At 32.0% G+C, this 25,217-nt stretch overlaps 3 protein-coding genes across 3 annotated transcripts; 1 reads left to right on the top strand and 2 right to left on the bottom strand.

The window, feature by feature from the left end:
- The first annotated feature begins 7,520 nt into the window (after positions 1 to 7,520).
- On the top strand, positions 7,521 to 8,122 carry LOC120212338. The gene has a single exon (XM_039210685.1). The coding sequence runs from the start codon at positions 7,586 to 7,588 to the stop codon at positions 7,991 to 7,993; it is 408 nt and encodes a 135-aa protein (XP_039066616.1). The 5' UTR covers positions 7,521 to 7,585; the 3' UTR covers positions 7,994 to 8,122.
- A 2,090-nt stretch (positions 8,123 to 10,212) lies between these two features.
- Positions 10,213 to 10,878, bottom strand: LOC120212441 (protein MIZU-KUSSEI 1-like). Its single transcript, XM_039210739.1, has one exon. The coding sequence runs from the start codon at positions 10,876 to 10,878 to the stop codon at positions 10,213 to 10,215; it is 666 nt and encodes a 221-aa protein (XP_039066670.1).
- A 13,334-nt stretch (positions 10,879 to 24,212) lies between these two features.
- On the bottom strand, positions 24,213 to 24,844 carry LOC120212552 (histone H3.2). Its single transcript, XM_039210827.1, has one exon. It carries the CDS (start codon positions 24,806 to 24,808, stop codon positions 24,398 to 24,400), a length of 411 nt encoding a protein of 136 aa, XP_039066758.1. The 5' UTR covers positions 24,809 to 24,844; the 3' UTR covers positions 24,213 to 24,397.
- Positions 24,845 to 25,217: the final 373 nt, after the last annotated feature.

The raw sequence follows: 25,217 nt of genomic DNA, 5'->3' as shown, positions 1-25,217 counted from the left end.
AAAACATTTCAATCAATTCTTTGAACTTTTCAATTTATCCAATTTGGTCACCGGATTTTTAAATCTCACAATTTAATCACTAACCCGGTAAGGAGGATGTTACAGTTTGTCTACGAGACAACTGATGTGACTATGGGTTTTTTCAAGCTTTGAAGTATCCAGGCTCTTATGTCATAGCATCTTGCTCTCATACCCGTCAAGACTATAACCATTTTGTGGATCCCGTATAACGACTTTCAGAAGTATTTAAGGTATATGAATTTGAGTCCCCCATAGGTAATGAGAAACACTATGATGAGGTTCAGAATTAGCTTCTGATTGTGCAAGATCTGTTCTTATTAAGGGAGTCTGATCATCCAAAATCCACTCGAATTCATTATGATATGGACATTCGGGAGAAGTCCAAAGAAAACAAAAGATTTAGGCATTGTAGAAACCTAGGACACAATAGGAAAAAATGTCTATCTCTTTTCTCATCAAGTAACCATTGATGTTGTAATGATGTAATTATTGTTTATGAAATATAAGTTTGTGTTATTTAATTTTCATTTACTTTCAATAATGTCATTTGAGCATCACCGAGTAATGTGTTACTCAAGTGAAAATTAATTAAAAATATTACAAACTAATTATAAGAAAATTATACAATTCAAACAATAAAAACAACTAAATAGAAACATTAAATGCAGAAAATACAATTCGAACAATTAAATAATAAAAACATTAACAAAAATAAATAAATAAAAAGTCCATAATTAAATAAAACTTTACAATTGCTGGTAAACAAACAAATTAAATAAAAATATTACAAACTAAACAACTCTACCGATGTCTGTGTCTTGAATGTGTTCCGCATGGCAGTGACTGCCTGTGTCGATAAGGATTTCTTCGTATAACTTGTTCTTTCTCCTCACTCCTATCATCATCATCATCATCATCGTCATCATCAGGAGCAGCTACATTTTGTTGATAAGGGGCGAATGACAATGTAACATCTCCATAGAATAAGGACCATTGAGGTGTATAACTGACTATCACACCACTCATAGAAAATTATGAAAATTACGAAAACATTAACATCGATATGTGAAAAAATTGCACCGGAGTTATCTATGTATGTGGTGAACCTTCACCCGCCAAATAAGCAGCATATGAACCCCACGTTTGATCTACAAGCATGGAAGTATAATATCCGTCGAGAGGGATCATAAAACATGTGACGATGAAATCTGACCTCAATACGGTGGCATATGATATGGAAGCGGTGGCATCTAACTCGGCTGTGTTGGTATCTAAAATGATTGTGATGCAATCTGATACGGTTACAGTGCAATATAAAACATCTACAAAATATACACCAATATAGACAGTGGTTGCTGCGATAGTTCTGGTGTTACAGTTGAGGACGAGCCGAAAGTGCCTGCTCTCTATCCGCTAGTTAGGGGACGATGATGCTATGACGGTGGACGTCTTTGTCAGCACCAATGAATGCTCATGCCTCGTGCTTCATCAAAAAGTAAAAATAATTTCCCATTCGTGTTGAACCACTCATAATAATCATCCACAACTGAATAATGATATACATAAATAGGTTTCATACGAGGAATGAGTCCACGTCGATCCTCTCATATAATTACCCATTCGATGTGCTTTAGCAGCTAGTCGACTTCTTTTTTACCCCGTCTATCAATGATATGCATATGGTCCATATTCTTAGGAGCTTCCGAAATATATTGTATGAAACCAAATTGGCAGAGCAGACGATCAATAAGATGTCACTCGACAATAGCATAATATATCATAGGGACCACCGTCATTCATATATCTAATTGGCCTCTCAAGTGATATGAGATGGAAATCCTCATTTCTTCAGTAGAATAAAGAGCCCATTAAAACTAACACACACACACACACACACACACATATATATATATAATTCTTATCAAAATAATATTATAATTATATAACGATAATTAAAAGTAAATAATAAAATTTAAATACATATCTTTGTACCAGCTTTCTGATCAATGAGTAGCCAAATTTCTTCCAATTCATTCGGTAAATCCCGATGATCTTTTCTTGCACTTGACCTCCTATTCAATGAAAAAAAATTTATTATATAATCAACAAAATTATTTATATATGAATTCAATATTGAAATTACCTCAACAGTAGTGGGAAGACCAATGGGTTTTTCACGATCGGACATAAAAAGGGCATGTGATACCACGCCGAAAACTGGAGAAGAATGAGACATCCGCCGATAGTATTTTTTGATAATCAGTTGTTCGACACATTTCCCTATACAAAAATGCCAAAACTGCGAAGCCCCAATCGAGTACGTCGGCAACGTGAAAATCTACGAGGTGAAGCAACCACATACAACGAATTTGGTTGGGTGATTTGTCGGGCATCAGGATCCCTCCTATGAGCTATAATATGCAAACTTGTGCATGCATTTTAACATGTTCGTCGAAGGCGTCGTGACTCAAATGTTTGAAAGTTGTATCCAACCAATTTAATGGTATTCGACCACCGTTAAAATTAGGCAGGGCACCTCCAAGATACTCTTTGCACAAGGAATGACAGTCTCCATCTGCCACCCCAGAAATCACATCACATCTACCGAAATCCCCAAATGTATAGAAACATCCTCCAGCGTAATAATGCACTCTCCACACGGAATATGAAATGTGTGTGTCTCTGGTCTCTACCTCTCAACCAGTGCAAAAATAAGGTTGGGTTCAAGGTTACAGTGCCCTTCATATTTCGCTACGTAACCTAATCCATCCTCGGCTAAATATGTCCAAACACGAGTAGTTATTTTTAACATTACGAATGAATGAATCTAATATAAGACCTTTCTCCTAATTTTATAAATAGTATACAAATTAAAATATAAACTAATACTAAAAAATTAAATAAATAAAACATTCAAAATAATTAAAATAACAACACAATTTAAAATTACTACCGTATCGGCAAAATAGCTAGAGATATGATTCTCATCTAAAAGTAGCAATCCGCCTTCCATTTTATAAGTGAAAAAAGTAATTAAAAATTAGTACAATAAAATTTAATAAAATATTAAATAATTATAATATAATAAAATATTTTACATTCTTAATAGAAATATTAATAATAGGAAGAATGAGAATTTGAGATTTGAGTGTGGTTTGAGAGTTGTGTTGAGTGTGGTATATATAGGGAGAGGGGATGGGGTAGTGGTGGTAATCAATGTGGGAGACGGACGGTTCGGCTGAATTAAAGGAAGATACGCCTTTCGTACGTGTTAGACATTCAACGAAGGCACATATGGTCTGCGCCTTTCCTTACGTGATGCCAGCTCATACAGAATCCCATGAAAACACAACTGATGATATGTGCTTTATTGCCACCGTTTCAGAAATGGTGCTAGATTGGTAATACTAGGAGAGAGGGTGTCTTACAAGTAATTATTAGGTCTAAGGGTGATATTTCGATAGAAACGTCCCTAATTAGTTGCACATATACACCAAATAATGTTACACGATACCATTATATAATATACCCACCAAATTTTAACTTAGTTATGCTATCATTGTTTTTAATGGATTAAAATAATTATAAAATATTATTTATTTAAATAATTTTAAACAATATGTATATACAATACAAATATAACTTTAAGATTTTTTAAAAAGAATAACACTTCCTATTCAATTCCTCTATTTTTATAATTATATAAAAATTAAGTTTAAATGCTATATAAATATAAATATGATATAAATAAAATATAATATAAATGTCAAATCGTTATACTTTTGACAAGTAACCTTTAGAAATTATCAATAAAATTATACCCTTATTCCCATATGTAATGTATTATACTTTTTGACAACTTCCGTAGACCTCCAAATTATGAAATGCCTTCTCTTCTAAGTGAGTCCTAAACAAGCCCCTTCGATTACCAGAACTTCCAAACAACATGGCTCCTTCGAAAATAAACCTTCAAGTCAGCTACAAGCACATAAATAAGATCGGTAAACAAGACCTCTGAGAAACCTATATGATTTATCAAAATGAAATTCAAAATCTAACTACTAGAGAGATCTAGTATAACCACCCTCATCATTCGTCCTTTTTTCAACCATAACTCTCTATTTAAATCAAAGCAAATAAACAGCTCACAATCCGACGAGTTACCCTTAGTCCAATAAACACAAACCTTATTAGACATAGATAAGAAGTGAATATACAAATTATGAGTCAGAGAGGACAAAAAGGGAAATGACATTGTTATTATTATATAACGTAGGGTCCCTTTCATTTGATATGGAAAGACAAATAATGGTTATAATTTTTCATACAAACGCAAACTCTGTCAAGACCTCCTTTCTTTGATTTTTTCCCCTTTTCAGGACTGCACCCTATGTGAGTTATCTTTGTTGAAAATTGAAAAGATATTTCAATGACATTAGGTGTGGAAAAACTAAAAACATAACATGTAAAGATGTTATTTTTAAAAGATATATTATATAATATCAATTTTAATATTTATATTTGATATATTGGTAGTATATAAATTTATATATTTTGTTTGATATATTAATAGATTATCATATATTCAATAAAAAAACAACTGCAGACTTTTAACCAAAAAACGAGTTGATTAGGGGTTGAAGTTGTTCCACCTCTCTCACACTACTCAAATTTAATTCTCGTTGCTTTTAACTTTTGGATTTAAAATTTTCATCCAATAAGACAATGAAACATTACACATTCAATTCTTTTTCTTTATAAAAAGTATAAAATTAAACATGTTTAAATTAAAAAAAATATCAATCAGATAGTGACATATGTCACTAATGATGCATATCATCATTTGATTAGAGTAATAAATTTATAAAATTGAAAAGAAGACTAAATTAATAAAATATGTAAATGACGAAGACCAAATGTATAATAATACCATTCTTTTAAATATCACAATTAGTTTTTTATTAAATGATTATATGTAACTTAATTGATATCATTTAGATAATTAAATGATCTAATTAAAAATTATTAGATTAATGATTAAATTATATTTAAGTAGTCATTTCATATAGTTTATCTATTTAAATATCATTAGTAAATTTAATTATAAACATACCGTTTTCTTTAGAGATGTGTCATTTTCTATAGATCAAATCAATTTTTTTATTTGATTTTGTTTAACTGATGACAGTACCGGTTTTGATATTGATTGCTAACTGTTGGTTCTATTTTTTCTTTATTTTTTTTTATTTTTAATAAGAATAATTATACCTTTGTGACACTTTTTTATATGTCTTTCTAGTATGTTTTTCGTCTTTTTTCTCGATCGGTTGGTAATTTTTTATTTTATGTTTTCTCATAATTGGATTTGACAATGTCACAACTAATTAAGATGGCGCTTATTTGTACTTATGTTGAACTTCCCTGTTATGGACCCTCATATTGAATTTGAATACATGATTTTGCGTTCGTTGATAATTTCTCACGACGTTCAACTCTGATTTGTGGTTCTCAGTTATCTTTCAATAGCTTAATCCCCTTTTGTGATTTATTTGTCAATACAATCAGATTTGTTAGTATCTATTTTTTGTTCGAATCATTTGCTTGAGCTTTTAACATTTTCTATGTATGGTCCTTATAACTCTAGTTTACAAAAATATATATATTTTTATCATGGACGTCTTGTAACGATGAACTTATACTCTGTACCTAAATATAACTCTACATTTTATGTTTTTTTTTTGAATTTTTCAGTATAATTATATGTTCAATACGAGTGTTTTAATTTTTTTTTAAAAATAATAATTAAATAATAAAGAATTAATACTGATAGTATTTAGGTTTTTAGTAGTTTATAGCCCAAGACTAACACTTATCCAAGCCCTGGCCTTAGCACCAAAAACAAAGTCATCAACTGGGTTTGGGTTTGGGTTTTAATTTTAGATTCTATATAGGAAAAAGATGAAACAATTCAACGAGAACACTTCCTTTACAATTATTTTCTGACTTATGAGTGGCGAATTGAAGTTTAGATAATTTCGGTATTGTATTAAAAACAATTTTTATATTATTATTTTAAAATATAAATAAGTAACAGTTAAGTACAAGGTTGTCGGCTATCCGTAAGTTTCTCGTATCAATTAACTGCCAAAACTAAATTAACGGCAATAACAGACCCTTAAATACTGCAATGTTAAGGCATGATTTAATACGTTTTTCAACTTCCAAACTAGGCTTAAAAAGCATTCTTTTCTAAACTATTAAGCAATCTCATTCATTAAAAACATAACTTTCACAAAAAATCATTTATATATTATTGAATATTTTTCCATTAAATGTATTTCATCCACATTGTTGGAAATGAATACTGCACAACGAGACGTTAGTACTGACATGACAAATAATATATAATGAACAATCGAAATCGTGTCGTGGTGAAAATCATTGTCTTAAAAACAAATTCGCCCCGATGTGTATAATCGTTGCGACGGCAGATCGTCCCTCGAGGTTAACACGATCGATCCGAGAATTTATACACCCGAAACCGGAGTAGATTGTCGGTGGTACTGCTCTTCTGATAATAGCATTGAAATGCTTTAGATTGAGAGAATATATAAGAGTTGAGAAGAGCTTAGAAAACCTCTATTTATAGGCTTAGTTTAGGGGTAAAATCGTCCACCAAAAAATTAAATTGACTACGACCACAACCACAAGACGAACGATGACAGCGACAATGAGCGAGATTATTCCTTATTTTCTATCACTCAACAAAAGAAGGAAAAATGAACACTATAAATACTCAAGCCAGTGATATTTCCCACTCAATATGATAGTATTTTACGCATTACTAACACACATAACAAGTGTGGCATAATACTGAATAATGAACCTAATATATCATTTTAAATTGTAACTTTTTTATTAATATGAGATGATTATGAGATAGTATATGTTTAAATTTCTCTCAATCAATTGTTATAAACGCTCACATACACCTTACGAACGTCATTTTACAAACTCATAATCTCAAAAAAAATAACACCTTTAACCACTAAAATCAATTGATAGACCCGAAACTATAATTTATAGAAATTAATATCTGCCCCCAGAAAAAGTAAAAAAAAATCTCATATGTATGTACGAGTAAAGAAAATAATTGGGTAAAGTATAATAATGGTCACTAAACTTTTCTAAAGCTTTCATTTATGTCCCCCAACTTTTAAAACTTGCAATACAGTCCCCTAACTTTTAGTCCATTTGCAATATGGTCCCCCCAACAGTTACATCGGGACCATATTGCAAACGGACTAAATATTGAGGGACCATATTGCAAATGGACTAAATATTGGGGGATTGTATTGTAAGTTTTAAAAGTTTGGGACCTAAATGAAAGATTTAAAACAGTTCAGTGACCATTACTATACTTTACCCATAAATTAATTGAAAAGAAAAGTCAGGTAGACGTTAACGTTTGTCCGGTGAAGAAGAATAAAGTTATAGCCATCGCAAAAAGGTTGGGTTAGGATTCCAGAATCAATTGCAAGAAATCCTTTCAATTGTAATACATATGCCGTGGTTCACGGCAATTCAGCTCAATTTCTTAATCGTCCTCCTCCTGTTCTTCCGTTTTCGGACACCGATCGTGCAATCATTGCCGGATAGTCCAGGATCTATCCGGTTACCTTCCGAAGGCTTCACCAACACCGATGAGAACGAAGGCGTCTGCGCGCGATTCACCAAGCCGGCATCGTGCCCGGTCAATTGCTTCCGAACGGAGCCCGTGTGCGGCGTCGACGACGTTACCTATTGGTGCGGTTGCGCCGATGCGTTGTGCTCCGGAACTCGAGTAGCGAAAGTAGGATTTTGCGAGGTTGGGAATGGAGGTAGCGCCTCGTTTCCTGGTCAAGCTCTGCTTTTGGTTCATATTGTTTGGCTCGTCTTGCTTGGATTTTCTGTATTGTGTGGTCTATTCTAATCATTCAAATTAGAGACATTTTATGTTTCCTCTCGGCTGCGATCTGTATTTCTTACGTCTTCCATTCGTTTTCCTTATATGTATTACTGTAAACTAAATTCTTCGGACTAACATATCAATTTGGTTTTCCTTGATAAATAGATTCTTTTGTGTGCATGCTTTGTTTTGATTAACCTGTAAAAACTTCCTTATAAGATCATCTTGATCATTGATCTGGAAAACAACCACAACTTGCAGGCTAAGCTATGTTTTCCCTTACCTTAAATTATAGTAATCATCATTGCTTGGTAAATTCATGAACGCGGTAGTAAGCCTGGTTCTTCAGCTTCTCTGTTGAATCTCACATCCATTCCTTTCTGCAATATTTTTCATTTCAACAAGTGTTTTTGAAAAGTTTGTTTGAGAATCTCCTTTTAGGCTAAAAGCCTAAATTAACGTAGAACAAATAATTTTTTAGGGTCGTGGTTTTCAACTTAATTTGAAAAGTATTTTTTTTAAAAGCTTAGCCACTAACTTAAGTTATGAGTTTATTTGTGCTTCATCATATATTTAACTTATAAAATTGTTAAATTAAAGTTAAATGTTTTTCCCACTTAATTTAGAAATAAGGATTAAATAATTATTCATATATTTTATAAAATTAATATTAAATCATTCTAAAATTAAATTTAGGGTAAAGTATAGTAATGGTCACTGAGCTTTTCTAAAGCTTTCATTTAGGTCCTCCAACTTTTAAAACTTGCAATACAATCCCCAACATTTAGTCAATTTGCAATATTGTCCCCCAACAGTTACATCATGGACCATATTGCAAATAGACTAAATGTTGAGGGACCATATTGCAAACGGACTAAATGTTGGAGGATTGTATTGCAAGTTTTAAAAGTTGGGGGACCTAAATGAAAGCTTTAGAAAAGTTCAGTGACCATTACTATACTTTACCCAAAATAATTTGAGTATAGATCGTTCTTGCATGTGCATATTACAATATTTGCACACGCTCCTGCGGCAACCAATTCTTTATTAAAACGACACAAGGAATCAAAACCAGCTCACGCTAACATTTCAACTAAGTCCCCCACAATCAATACGATTATAATAACATCATCGTTCAAATATATAAGTATAAATATTATAAATAAATTTTTATTTTAAATTCATTAGAACCTGAATAAAACAAGTTGGAGGATAATAAAAAGGGATGGATTTTCTTGCTACTGCTAAATGATATATGTATTGGTGTGATGGAACTGTGAACTGTACAAATTCTCATGATATATGCATATGAAGGCATTTCATTTAACGAACTCACCTGATTTACATTCAACCATTTCATGCAATACTATATTGTTAAAATATTCGTATCTTACATTTGTTAAGACATGAATATAATCAATAATGACAACTCGAATAAACTCGAATTATTTTATAGATTTAGAATCGATTTGGTTCGAACAAATTTTTTATAGTCTTTTATAACTAAACCTCAAGTGTATGAAGAGAAGGTAAATATGTTAGATTACCGTTTTTGGAAGACAGTTTCATTATTGTTAACCCAAATTTGCATGTTAGAAACAAGTTAGATGTCGAATGGTGGGTTTGTTTTGGATTATGGGGACAACTTTTGCCGTTGTTGTGCTCTCCAAGGGAATGCGCATTCCTTGTCATTGATGTAAACACCACTTACTTATTAGTAGTTGACAGTTCATTTTTTTTTTAATTTGTGGTAAAAATTGCAGTCAGTAATTAAACAATTGTCATTTGATGTCTTGTTATGTGAGAAGGAAGAAATAATAAGTAGGAGATAGAAGTAGATATTGAGATTATAGAGATTAGAGATCTCTTTTTAATCATGATTGAAGAATATTTATAATGATTTTAACCGATAGTATCGACATATAATTATTGTGACTACTACTTTCAGCATTTGATCCATTTCATCATCAAATCTTAAATTTCGTTATAATAATTCAAATAAAATGTAAATGAAACTTTAAAAAAGTGTACAATGATATCAATCAAAATATTACAATATTTAAGGTGAAAATAAGGCAAAATTGGTGATATTATAGCTATGGAAATCTGGTTCTTTAACCATGTTAAAGCCATGCTAATCAGCACAGCTCAAAATGTTGGGGGCATGGCTAAAAAAACCTGTTTCCAAACACCAATCCGATCATTCCGACATCAATCAAATCTATCATGTCCAAACGAGGTGATCAAGGACGGAAGAAGAATATACTAAGTTCTTGACCAACATTCTCTTCTGGATCAATCAAATGGAAAGATTCGGAATCTGCTGAGCCACGAATTCTCTGAAAGTTAGCCCTCAAGTACATTAGTTCATCTTCATTCTCGAGTTCTTTCCCACTTATCATTCCGGCCCCGACCACAACCGAACTCATCAGCCTTAAAGCATCCGTATCGGTTTTCGAAGGCCGGCATTTAACCGCATACCCAACTTTCCTTCCGTTGCAGTACATAGTCCACAACGGCAGCATCGACGAACTGAACTCGGAGTCGGTGCAATCGAGCGTAATCCGAAGTATACCGCCTTGCATTTCTCGAGCCAAAACCGGCGTAGGGACTGCGAATTCGAGGAGGAGAATCGGGTCGGTGGACTTGTAGTTTGTTTGGATGCAGAACCGGACTTTTCCCCTCCGGTAACCGAAGATGGTGCCTGTGATAACACTAGAATTTGAAGTGTGAAGATGGTGGTGTTTGGTTTGTGGGTTTTGGATGATGGCTCGGTTGCAGGTGGGGACAAGGAGTGCCATGATGGAACGGAGGAGCCCCCATGATCGGACTTGTTTCTGGCAGTCAACTGAGGTAACGCCGCCGTTTGTTAAGTGGGTTGCGGTGGACGCAATTGTTGGGCAGGACATGTTGATTTGCCTACCGTTAAAAATTGAGAAGCTTGGCTTTTTGGAGACGGTCGAGGATTATATAGGAGATGCGATTTTTTTGTAAAACCACTTTAGTCAATTTGGTAACTTTTTCAATCTGATTTTTTATAATTTTCATTCCTATTAGTAAACGAATTTTCTCATTTCTTTTAGAATTTTTTAATAAGACACGTCAAAAGTTTGTTTATTAATAAATTTTTAATTTTTAATCATATATGGAGGAATATAGACAAACATATTGATCAACTAATTAAATGTGTTTGATCTATCATAAGATACTTAATTTTGGTTCATAATAAAATCAATACTAAATCATTCGTATTTTCTCTTTTTATCTAATTGATTTTTCACGAAATTCACTTAAAATCAATGATAATCCATCCAAAAATTTAACCTTCTAATGTTTGAAATATTCCGACAATTGTACGATGAAGCTAGTTTCGATATATGTTGTTATTCTTCTAAGAAGAGTGTTTCTCACTTTTTGAATTTTCGAACAAACATGAACCCCTTTCTTGTTATGAATTTTTTGTGCTTATTTTCATGAGTTTTTTTTTAAAAAAAATGTAAAAAAAAATTAAATTGGTTGTGTAGTAGTATGCTAGAGGGTAATAAGATAAATTTATTAATATTTTGGGGTTACAAGAAATACTGAAGAACAATATTTCTTATGAAGATTGAAAATGAGAAAAAATCTTAGTTTTTGATGAAGAGAAAATTAAAATAAAATTCAAGTCATCACAAACATAAATAAAAAATTAGCTTCCACGTCCATATTAAAATATCACAACATCTTAAATTAACGTTCTAATGATGAAAAGAAATAATTGAAAAAGTTTAATGTTATAATTAAAATATTTTATGAGATAATAACTAAAACGAGATATAAAGGTTAAAAATGCTTATATTATACCAGTCTGTGTATGTTAGAATTTTAATATGTATTTTGGAAAAAAAATTATTGATAGATGAGTGAATTAATGAAGTTGAACAAACAACCTGAGCCGGTCGAAGATAAAGGGGGGGAAATTCCTCAAGTACATGTGTAGTGCACTCACCAAATCTGATAGTAAGACTTACTATATTTTAATAAATAAGAAAAAGGCGTCAAATTAGGCTTTTCCATCCAAAAAGGAAAGAAATCATGTGAAAGAGATTTCAAAAAATAGTGTCTATTATATATATCTTTTTACGTGAATGGCATTCTTTTAACATATTTAAATATAAAAAATGGATCATAAAGTTAATTAGCATATTGTTCAAAATAATAAAAAATAAAGGATATATATTATTTTAATACATTCAAATAAAATATGATAATAATTTTAAGAAAATAGAAAATGCTCTTCTGTCATTCGCAGAATTCACATTAAAAAACACTAAAGTGATGGAATCATTTCCAAATAATTGGACTGACATTTTATTTTCTTTGCGACTAACTTTGCTTCTCTGGCCAAATATACGAATAAGTAGTGTTCGTACGATCAAAACACAAGCAAATTTACCATCGCCTAATCATTATAAACCACTCAACCTTCACTTTACAGCTCAACTTAAAAGTTTTTTTTTATGCATCCTTCCCCCATTGGTTTTGGATCCTCACTTGGATTTTATTTGCTTTCTCATGTTTTGAATTAAAATTAAATCGCACTATAAAGTCAAGTCGGGTTAAATCGATTAGATCATAATTTATAAATATGAAACAGTTGCTTTTATATTATAAAAATAATTATAGATTATATATATATATATATATACTCGGTTCATACAGTTATTATTTATTAGATGAAAAAGGAATACTTCATATGAAGTATTAATATATATATTATCAATTAGCATAAAATGAACATTGCAAGAGAGAAATCGGCAGGTCTACTTTGTATGTGTCTCGTTACTCTACATAGTTCGATTTAAATGTCATGCGGAAGACATACTATATTCTTATCGATTTCATAAAATCATCTGATAGTATGACTAACTTCTTTTCTATATTATTCTTTCCACCTTAATTAAGAAAATAATTTCTTCAAAATCCTAAACGAGTCAATTTTTTCACCATATTATCCAAAGAATTTTAACGTTTTTTTAAAGAATGTACTTTGTATTGAAACGTTTACAAAGTACACTACCTCAATGACTTCATTAAAAAACCTCCCTAATCCTAAATAGAAGAAAAAGAGTATTCCTTAAAGTAGTTAGAAGCTAAGAACATCTTTAATAAAGTTGATCACACATAACAAACACCATCCTTAACTCCAGACATTGAGAAACAGAGATAGGGATCCATCCAATTTAACCAACCACTACACAATAAAGCATCGATCAGAACCAAGGACATCAATCTTCATGCAAAAAGACTCATGAGGCTCGAAACGGAAACTTGGACACCATGAATCTGCATTAGCCACAAACTATAAACACATACTCCAATCTTCCACTCAGTACACAGACATTATTCACACTTTCCATTCATCTCTCCTTAATAGAAATAAAAACGCTATTGAAAACTAAAAAGATTGAAAAATATGGCCTAGCATAACTGTAGCAACCAGATAGTTCCTATAAAGAAAATATTTAACTCCTCGCAAACAACTGGAATGATCAACAGCATCACAATTTCCAATTTCCTTCAAAAGCTCAATCAATGACAACTCCAAAATCATGGACCATAAATGCTAGACTGTGATTGCACCAGTAGAACTAAACATGAACAAATAATCTTGAAATGATAGTAATCGAATATCATTAAAGAGCAGTTGAATCCCAACTTCTGACCATAATAAAGAGAAACTTTACAGAATAATCCAATATCATCCTCTTCCAATCAATAAAGAATCGAGGCTACGAACGAAATCTTGAATACTAGGAATCAACGATGGCCAAAGCGAATTAGCCCACATACCTATCAGAACCATAGCGGAATGAAAAATCTGATCAACCGAGAACGACTTACCTTGAAACCTGATCTTGTTTCGCCACAACCATATATTCCAGATAATACCAAAAAAACTGATAATCCATAATGCCTGAAATTTCTTTTTGATGTTCTGAGAATACCATACCTGTAGCAGATCTTTAACATTCGAAGGAAACATCATACTAATATTCCACACAAAGCACCAGCGTTGCCAAATTTGCCACACGAACTCACAATTCATCAGTAAATGATTAATAGATTCTGGAAACTTAGTGCAGAAAGAACAACACAAATGATCCGAAACGTGAACTCCTCGCTTTATTAACTCAGAAATTACCGACAACCTTTGATATGCTGCTTTCCAAACAAAACCAGACACTTTTGGTGGAACGAATTTACACCAAACAAATTTCCAGATGGGATCTTCCAATTTACCTGCACTGGACACACTAAGACAAAATGATTTGGGAGTATACATACCATCAACTAAACCAACCCATTTCAATTTATCAACAACAGGAGCTGAACTTAGAGCTCTGTTTAAAACCTCCATAAAATACGACCAAATGTCAATTTCCCAATCAAAAAGACCTCTCCTAAGCTCAATATTCCAATCCCATACCCCATTAATCCAATTCTCAAACTCAAATATGTTCCCGAATTTTTTTACACCAGTCCAAAGATTCTAGGAAAGGATGCTTTTAGGGAAAACATTTCAGACCAACGATCATTCCAAAAGTCTATTTTATCACCATTACCCATAACACAAATAAAATCATTTCTCACATTTCCTTCAAAGGAAGCGCCAGGTTAATAATGTTACGCCAACCCAGAAGCATTACACAAGTTAATCTCTTTTGGAACAATTGAATCTGAACCGTAATTGTATTTTACTATAATTTTTTCCAAAGACTATCACTCTCCTGACTAAAACGCCAAATCCATTTGTTGAGTAACGCTCGATTCCTCGTTTTAACGTCATAGATAACCAAACCCCCATGAGATCTCGGCCCACATACAATTTGCCATTTTAACCAATGAATTCCTCTCTCCGAATTTCCTTTCCAGACAAACGAGGCTATGCATTTATCAATAGAATCTGCGACAGACTTAGGAATAGGAAATAATGACATATAGTAGACAGGTAAATTAGATAACATAGATCTGACTAGAGTAATTCTGCCCGTTAAAGATAAAAATTTGCTTTTCTAACTTTGTAGGTGATGTTGTACCTTATCTAACACTGGTTGCCATAGAGTCTTCGAATTCTTTTTGTGACCCAACGGAAGACCCAAGTATGTCGTAGGTAGAGAATCACATCCACAATTCAACAAATTCACCCATGTTCTTATCTTGTTTTCATTGACATTGATCCCGAATATCTTTGATTTTTTCGTATTTAATTTCAATCCCGCAGCCAACTCAAAAATTTTTAAAACGGGATTGAAATTCATTAAGCTCATAACATTTGCTACCGAAAATATCAATAGGTCATCAGCAAATTAAATGTGAGATATGTTTCTGTCCCCGGACCTAACTCCAACACCTTCACGCAACCCATTTGCAGACACTTTCAATAACATGTCACTGAGGGCCTCCCCAACAACATTAAAGAGCATTGGCGATAGGGGGCAACCCTGCCTTAGACCTCTTTTTATTGAAAAACTGCTAGACGGACAACCATTAACTAGAATGGTAATGGATATGGTCGAAATGCAGAAATATACCCACTTTCTCCATCTTTTTCCGAAGCCCATCTTCTTAAGAATAAGGTTCAAAAAATTCCAGTCAACAGTATCATAGGCTTTGCTAAAATCAGCCTTAAAAATCACAGCTTCTTTCTTCTTCTTAGACATGTCATCAATAACTTCATTAGCAATCAGGATACAGTCTGTGATCTGCTTACCCGAAATAAAAGCAAACTGATATTCCCCTATAACTTCTTTAAGACAACTAGCCATTCTTTTTGCCATAACCTGAGACACTATTTTATACAAACTCCCCACCATAGAAATCAGTATGAAATCCTCTAGATGAACCGTCTCATTAACCTTTGGGATTAGAGCGATATACGATTTGTTAAAGACTGGTCCTCAATTCTACCCCAATAAAATAAGTCATAAACAACATAACATCTTCCTTGATAACATTCCAGAATTTTTAAAAAATCCAAGTTGAAGCCATCAGGACCCGGCGCTCTCGAACCATCAGACGAATAATAACGGACCAAACCTCATCGGAAAACAGACTTTCCAACAGCCTTATCGAACCAGCACACAATCTCTTAATTGGAATGTCCAATTCTTTACTAGAATAATCTTCACTTCATGGAATGAACCCGAAAGTAAGAAACAAAAGTGTTCTGAATCCTAGCTTGTTGTTTTAAAACCAAGTTATGCACCTTCAATTTTGAAATCTGGTTTCTTCTAGCTCTTGATGAAGCAGTTAAATGAAAGAACTTCATATTCCTATCTCATTCCTTAAACCACCCCAGTATAGATTTTTGAAGCCATTCACGTTCTTCTTCCGCAAAAGACCACAAATCGAGCCTTCATTACAACAAGATCAGACTGGGCAGTATTAGAATTCAGATTCGAAATACATCTTATTTCTAACTCATCTATTAGTTTCCCGATATTATCCACAGAATCAATATCACTCTCACGTAATGATCTTGCTCTTTCTTTAGTGATAACCTTTGTAAGTAAGAATGACTGTGAGATGTTTTTGCCTCTATTCGATTCCCACACAACCTTAATTTTGTCCACAATAATTGAGTCTTCGGCCCAATGATTAAACCATTTGAAGGGCCTAACAATTTTCTATGTTTCCTTTCTTTTAAGATACCGGATTATGATCCAATACATTCTTGGAAGAGATAGTTGCACAAACTCAGGATATAAGCAGACATTTCAGGAGAAATTAGTATCATGTCCAGTCTACTAGCAATCACAGACGACCCTCCCCTAAACCAAGTGAAAATACTGCCCAAAGTTGGGACTTCAATTAACTCCCACCTAGAAATGAACTCTTCAAACAATCTCCTTGCAGCAGGTAGATCGGAGGCCCCCATTCTTTTAGAGACATACATTACAACGTTAAAGTCCCCCCATAACAACTGGACACTTGAAACTAGAAACATTACTTAATTGCTCGAAAAAATCGCTCCTTTGGCTTTGATGATTTGGCCCATAGACGTTAATGATACCAATCTCTAAATTGTTCAACATCAGTATACCTTTAGAGATACTATTCGCCTGGAAATAACGTTACTATTCATCACAAAAACATTATTGTCCTATAAAGTAATGAGACCTCCCGAGGCTCCTTCCGCATGCGCAAAAATCAGACCCCTTTCAAAGCAGCCCTTTAAAACACGTTCAACAGAAAAAGAAATTTCCCCCACTTTTGATTCCTAGAAGAACACTATACTAGGCTTATTGGACTGTAGAACCCGACTAATTGCTCTTAACTTAACATTTTTCCCTAACCCTCTAATATTTTAGCTTAACATTGAGAAACCCAAATCCATATTATCTGAAATATAGAAATAACAACAAAATACTCAAACCAGATCAAAGTTTACCCAAGAGCTCGTTCTGCTCCAATCTGTGGATGACCGCCTCTTTCGAAAAGAGATACACCCAGAGCCTCTCCAACACTAAAGGTAGCCTCGCTTTATTTTGTAAACCCTCTGAACCAACAATGATCTCCCTCCCCGAATTAGCTTGATCCACTGTACCCCTTTTTACAATTTATAACAATTTTCGTCTTGTAGAATTCTTATTCTTTCTTCTTGGAATGGTACTTGTAGAACGAGTATTAATTTTAGCCCCATTTGTTCCTTTATCAACGCTAGGAATAATGTTTTTTTGAGAATTAGGATGGTCCTAGACATGCTTTGAGGATGAAGGAACCGATAACCCCTAGGAAAATATGCAGTAGGGCCCTCACCCTCTATCCTAAAAGAAGACACCTCGTCAATGGGAATGTCCAAGAGCCTAGAGCTGTTAGAAATAGATTAGGTCTCCCAAACATGCACACCATCTCTATTTAGTTCCATATACCCGACACTATCATCCGCGAACAGATCCTTAGGCCCAATATTTGTAAAAATTGGGACCTCATGTAAGGCCTCATCCACAACAACCCCCTTTTCACCTCAGCTTCCCCGAGTCCCCTACTAACTTCCATCAGTCTGTTGACATTTTAGCTCCTCTGGATGAGCGAAGCATGCGGAGCAGCCAAATTAAATGCGTCCTCAGAACCAAATCCTGAATCATGGATATCTTTTATCAATTTCTCCTTACTCGCTACCCCAGCATCTGGGCAGCACGCACCACCTCCAGGCATCAGTCCATCTATGAACATTCGACTCTCTTCCTGAGCTTCTGTTATAATTTTAATGGAATATAATCTTCCATTACATATAATAGAAATTTTTTTCTAGGATATCCGAAGCGCACTGAACTTCCAATAGAATCCTAACTACATCAAACCTTGACCTATTGCAAGTATCTTCTTCTACCAACAACACTTTACCCCACAAACTTCCCAAATTCATGAAAAAACTTTCACTCCATACTAATAATGAAACATCCGACAAAAGAATCCAGGTTTTAACTCTAAGTTTGTTCTCATAACCCTCCAACAATTCCAACTCGTCAAACCATAGAGAAACCCAATGCTCCCTATTTAGCCAACTCACATGTCGAGCATAATCATGTTTGAATTGATACCACCAGTAATTCATGCCAGATACTTACCTTCACATCGAAACCATCTGCACATAAAGCAGTCTGAACTATATCTTCATTATACATATTTTTTATTTTTCCAACCAAATAAGATTGTCTTCACGAGACCTCCTTCTCCGCAATACGAATGATCTTGTTGTACTCTCTGTTTTTTGAAGCTTTCCTCACAGCTTTATCATTCTCAATCATAACATGAATCACATTATCCTTACCTGATAATATAAAACGCTGAGAAAAATCGACATGTTCCTTAGCTCTTCCTTCAACAAACTGTGATGAGTTAATCGATCGATGGAATCGGCCAAGAGGGGGTGAATTGACAATTTAAAAATTGGTGGAAGCTTTTTGCAAAAAATTGAAAGAAGTTGCACATCGATTTAGAGTGGTTCGACTTTCTCAACCAAAGTCTACGTCCACTACCTTAGCTATCCACACTAAGGATTTTCCAACAAATTCATTAATTTGTTCTTTCTTTTGAGGACAAAGAGTAACCTTACAACTCCCTCAAGAATTATACCCCAATTCTTGAGCACACTCTTTTTCAAAGAGAAATACACAAATTTGCAAACTTATAAGGAAAACCTCACAATGCAATATGTTTGCACAATTCTAGAACAAGATAAGAACACTCAAAGATAATTACAATCGAGCACAAATTGTGTTCTTGAAAGCAAAATGAATATTGAAAGGAAATTTGGCTTGAATTGCACAAACTTGATGTTTGATGCTTTCTCTCTTGTTTCTCTATGATTTCTTCTTTCTTGTTTTGATCAATGGCTTCAGAACTTGTTTAAATACTCCTTCAAATGATTCTGAACGTTGGGGATGGTTAGTGGAGTCAATATAGCCGTTTAAGTGTGAAAACAATTAATAAAATCAGTTGGGAGCGTCTGTGCATCGATGCATACCCATGGCGCATCAGTGCATCAAGTGTAAAATTTAAATATTTTGACTGTTGGACCCTTAGTGCATCGGTGCACTAAGAGTGCAACGATGCATGAAATGCATTCGATGTTTCAAAATAGCCAGAGTGCATCGATGCATGGCTTGTGCATCGATGCATCAAATGTACTGAGTGCATCGATGCATGGTATGTGCATCGATGCATAAAATGCATTTGATGTTCAATTAATTCCATAGTGCATCGATGCATGGATTGGTGCATCACTTCGAAAAATTGATTTTAGGCTTGATTTTGGTTCAAAATACTTTGTGAAAATTGTTTCAAAAATATATTAAGTATAAAACACAATTTTACACATTTAGTAAGGTTTGAAAATGATCTTGAAAGACTTGGAGTAATATTTTGATATTCAATTAATTAAATCGAATATACATAGAAACTCTTTTGTAAAATCTTAAAATTCATTTATATTTAGTTTGTTATATCGAAACATAAAAAATGTTTTCAACAAACTGACCCCCTCTGACTACTTCCTTAAAAGACATGGAATCCCTTATCGAGGGCTTCCAAACTTTGTTGATATTTTTGTCATCAACAGACCTCTGAAACTTTGGATCTCCCTTATTGTCGTGAAAAACTCTAATCTTAAAGCCATTGATAATCCTCTCATCAGCTCTACGGACTGCTAAGTCTGCTTCCGATTGCCTTCTGAACCTAACAAAAGCAAAAGTTGAACTAGCTGCTACACTTTTCCTGCTTCTGAACACTATAAACACATCGATCACAACTCCATAAGAATGAAACACCTCCTTAAGGATTTTAGGATGAATCATTTTGCTCACATTGTTTACAAACACAGAATAATATTTCAGACCTCGCTCACACCTCTCCATTAGATCGTACAAACAGAATAATATTTCAAAAGAATTTTAACGTTTATTAAACATTAAACAAAATGAGTTTTATTTCTAAGGAGTTTTCCATGAAATGACTACATTATTATTATTATTATTATTATTATTATTATTATTATTATTATTATTATTATTATTATTATTATTATTATTATTATTATTCTCACATCTTTAAATCAACCATATAAATATAAATATAACATAAATTTTCTAAATGTGTGAGACTTTCAATCATAAATACGTATATATTCATATTATATTTAAACTTATCACATTACATAGTTTTTTTAATTATGAGTAACGTTTATCATATGTAAAACTACAAACTCTGTGAGAAGAAGAAGAAGAAAAGAAGAAGAAGAAGAAGAGAAGAAGAAGAAGAAGAAGAAAAGAAGAAGAAGAAGAAGAAGAAGAAGAAGAAGAAGAAGAAGAAGAAGAAGAAGAAGAAGAAGAAGAAGAGAATTATTGGGTTAGTTTCATTATATTTTCTTTCAACCATTAAAATCTTTTTTCTATATCTATAATTTAAATAAAATATTAATATATGATAAAAAACACGTTGAATTTATAAAAAAAATATTATTTGACAAAGACAAGTTGTCTCTAAAAAGAATTTAACTTTTTTATTAAATTTAACAAAATATATCTATAATTTAAATAAAATATTAATATATGATAAAAAACACGTTGAATTTATAAAAAAAATATTATTTGACAAAGACAAGTTGTCTCTAAAAAGAATTTAACTTTTTTATTAAATTTAACAAAAAAATCCAACCCAAAATCCCTATAATTTAAAATTTTCAACTATAATTCTAAAAATCCATATTATAATCGACCCCTGGTCAATTTATTAACATGGGTTGGGTTCCAATTACCTTTGTTTACCTAATAAATTAAAACCAATTTCCAAACTTTTAAATCGAAAAAAAATTACGAAACTAAAATATGTAGTGGATTTATTTGGATGTAAAATACATAATACCTGCGAATACTTTTATTTAGAAACGAACATAGATTTTTATATAAATGTATAAAAATAATAAATTATAATAAAATTTCAGAATGCAAAAAATTTGTAAATCATATTTTAACTTAATAAAAATTATGATTTTATTCCTTTTTATCATCCTAATTATACCCAATAATGTAAGACTGTCCAAACAAAAATCTTATAAATTATTTATGAAAAAGATAGGATAGCAACCACACACGCACAAAAAAAAAGTTGTCTTTTTTAAGGGATTGTTCGACATAAGAAAAGAAGTTGAGACAAAACAAAGAGAGCCATCTCAGCAATTGGATCAATGCTCCAAATACGAAGCCACTTTTGTCATTTTATTTTGAACATAATAATATTATTAAAATGTAAAGTCCAAAAACTCAAAAAGAACATATACAATATTTGTATGGTGACAAATACAGTTAAGACATTGTTAAAGTGCAAATACAAATATTCTAATTATATATAGATATATGAATTATATTTAATTACATGTTGAATAATGGAGAAAATTTAACGTCTAATTTGGTATTTCATTTTTTTTCTTAATTAGATATCCAGATTTCAAAATCCATATTCTTACTTTAATATTTTTGTGCACTTAAATATCTAAACTCAACTTTTAAATTTAAGATGGAACTTGAACTTGGGTTTATGGTTTGAATAAATTATTTAGTGCAAATATTAACTTATATTAAAAACTAAAGTTTAAATACTAATTGTTAGATATGGACTCCTCCAATCATACATTGCTTTATGTTAACTTGTTTTTCACTTTTATATTTCTAATTAATGATTTTATAGTCATAATTCGAGTTATAGAATTTAAAAATTGTTATTGCGAATTTGGTTAATGATATTAAACAGATACAAGATGTATTTTTCTGTAATGAACTTTTAGTTGCATAGTAGTAATTCTTAATCAATCTAGATGTACTTCAATAAATATTACGTGAGAATTGGAGTTGTTGAAGACTCGACGACGAAATTTAAAAAAACATATGACTTAAATAAAAGTTAAAGATTTGAAAATCAATTTTCTAATAGAACTTGTGTCAATAGAAAGATTGTTAGATATTAACTCAAATTCTTAATAGAAATTAAGTTGAATTTTGTTATAATTCTACTTGTTAAATATTATTCGGTAGTTAAGTTTATTTATTAAGAATTCTTATTGAATAAATTTTTTTATGACCAAATATTTAAATATATAAATAGAGTAGGTCTTGGTCTCTATAATTAATGACAGATGATTATTTTTTAGAGATATAATTCTTTTATAGTCTTTACAATTTTTAAGATTTGCATTGTAGATGTAGAGACGAGAGTGATTTAGGATACTCCGAGTTTTGGTATACATATAATATTTTAAGATATACATGATATCATATTAGTATCTTTCGTGATCTCTACGTTTTATTAGATTATTATTCTTCTCATTCTTAGAGATAGGCTAGGTTGAATTACATTAAATTATGTCTCTTACGTGTTATAATTTTATGTTGAACCCGCTTTACTATTTTTCTCTTCTAAATTCTTAATAAGTGGGATTGTAGTCATGGTTCGAGTTATAGAGTTTCAAAGGAATTTATTACGACGAATTTGGCTAGTGATATTGAAGACTTGCAAGAAGAATTTGCTTCAATGAGTTTCAGTTATAGAGGAGTAATTCTCAATCAATCAGCGTTACTTCACTAAATATTGACTTATATTAAACAAAAATTAAAATTATTGAAGGATTGATGGTAAAATTTCAATAAATATTTAACTTATAAAAAATTGAAGTTGTTGAAAATTTATAGATCAAATTCTAAAGAAATTTATGTTAAGGGAGAGATTGTTAGATATTGATTCAAATTTTAATTAGAAATTAAGTTGGATTTTATTACAATTTTACTAGTTGAAAATTACTTGGTGATTAAGTTTGTTTATTAAGTTTCATTATTCAATAATATTTTTTATGAAAACATTTAATTGCATAAACAAAGCGGATGTCTTAATTTTTACAAGTAATTAGAGAAAATTATTATAGAGAGATGTATTTTTTTATAGTTTATGCAATTTTTGGGATTTACATTGCAAATATAGTTTTATAAAGATATTTAAGAGTGATTTGGGATACTCTATGTTTTTTTATATAGATCAAGTTTTAAGATACACGAGATATTATATTTATACTCTTCATAATCTACATTTATAATGAATTATTTTTTCATCTATGTAAATAAATAAAACTAAACCACGTTAAATCTTGTTTCTATGCATATCTTTTTTACATTAATCTCACTTTGTTTATTTTACACTCCTAAATTTCTAACACTAATTTGAACAAACAAGCCAAGTGTAGATATTTAATTTGATAAAAATAAATATTTAGATACCAAAGTGAGCCTTAAGCTAAGTTTATGTGTCTAATTGGACACACAAATGTTACAATTTTTTTTTTATATAATAACAAAATAATGTATTAGATTTTATATTTTGACTAACACAAACATTTAGAGTAAACTATAAACATAAATAATTATACATTCAATTATGAAATACATTAATTACATATAAATTAATTTAAGTTAACTTAATTTATATTTATTATATAAATAAAATTATTTAAAAAATATTTTTATTTATCTCAATATTAATTTTATATTGTAATTTTTCATGATTAAAGAACATTTAAATAACAAAAATATATCAATGTATATAATTTAGTGTAAAGAAAATAAAATAATATACCATAAAACAAACGATCTGCGAAATCTAATGTCTATGCATAATCTACACGGCATAAACATAAAAATTTTGAAAACCTTAAACATTAAAAACAAACAACACTTAAATCATTTATATTAATTAAAAGGGTAAAAATACGAATGATTAATATGACATTAACCTTAAACAAACACTAAAACAAGAAAGACAAGGATGTACACATCCACTTTTGCAATATTAAACCCTACACAAATCCATAAAATATAAAGTAAAATTCATCAAAAAGGAAAACTAAGCCCTTTCGCCCCTTATACGACGAGCCAATTGAATATCTTTTGGCATTATAGTAACCCTCTTAGCGTGAATGGCGCACAGATTGGTGTCTTCAAAAAGCCCGACCAAATAAGCTTCGGCGGCCTCCTGGAGAGCGGCGACGGCGCTGCTTTGGAATCTCAAATCGGTTTTGAAATCCTGGGCGATTTCTCTCACCAGCCTTTGGAACGGGAGCTTCCTGATTAAGAGCTCGGTGCTCTTTTGGTACTTCCGGATCTCACGTAACGCCACGGTTCCGGGTCTGAACCTATGAGGTTTCTTGACTCCACCGGTAGCCGGAGCTGATTTTCGCGCCGCTTTGGTGGCTAATTGCTTCCTCGGTGCCTTGCCTCCCGTGGATTTCCTGGCAGTCTGCTTTGTACGAGCCATTTTGGATACCGAAAAATAAACTTGTTTGTTTCTTGGGAAAATGAAAGAAACGATTGGGCTGTGAAGTGGGCAGGGAATCGGGGTTTTAAATAGAGGTAAGCAAACAAGCTCGATAGATTTGAAATGGGAATTGAGGGGACCTTTCAATCGGACGGTTGAGGGATGGTGTTGTGAGATTTTGATCCGCGTGAAATGGATTGGACCAATATAATTTTGTTTAGTCAGGCGCCAAAAGATTTTTTTTGAGGGTTTGATACGTGAAACTTTTAAAACAGTCTTATTAGCAAAACCACGATTGTTTGAAAATTTTGAAGCCCATTGAAGAGCAAGCCTATTCTCGTGTGAAGGCCCAAGAAAATATTATTATTAAAAAATAATAAACCAAGTTGGTCATACTTCCCTTTAAGAT

The sequence above is a fragment of the Hibiscus syriacus genome, unplaced genomic scaffold (genome assembly GCF_006381635.1).
Source record: "Hibiscus syriacus cultivar Baekdansim isolate YM2019G1 unplaced genomic scaffold, ASM638163v2 tig00110013_pilon, whole genome shotgun sequence".
Lineage (NCBI taxonomy): Eukaryota > Viridiplantae > Streptophyta > Magnoliopsida > Malvales > Malvaceae > Hibiscus > Hibiscus syriacus.
This window is presented reverse-complemented; position numbering and strand designations above follow the sequence as displayed.

What these genes read in the sequence shown, in the direction of transcription:
- LOC120212338 (XM_039210685.1), top strand. Translation starts at nt 7,586, where the DNA reads ATGCCGTGGTTCACGGCAATTCAGCTCAATTTCTTAATCGTCCTCCTC.
- LOC120212441 (XM_039210739.1), bottom strand. Translation starts at nt 10,878, where the DNA reads ATGTCCTGCCCAACAATTGCGTCCACCGCAACCCACTTAACAAACGGC.
- LOC120212552 (XM_039210827.1), bottom strand. Translation starts at nt 24,808, where the DNA reads ATGGCTCGTACAAAGCAGACTGCCAGGAAATCCACGGGAGGCAAGGCA.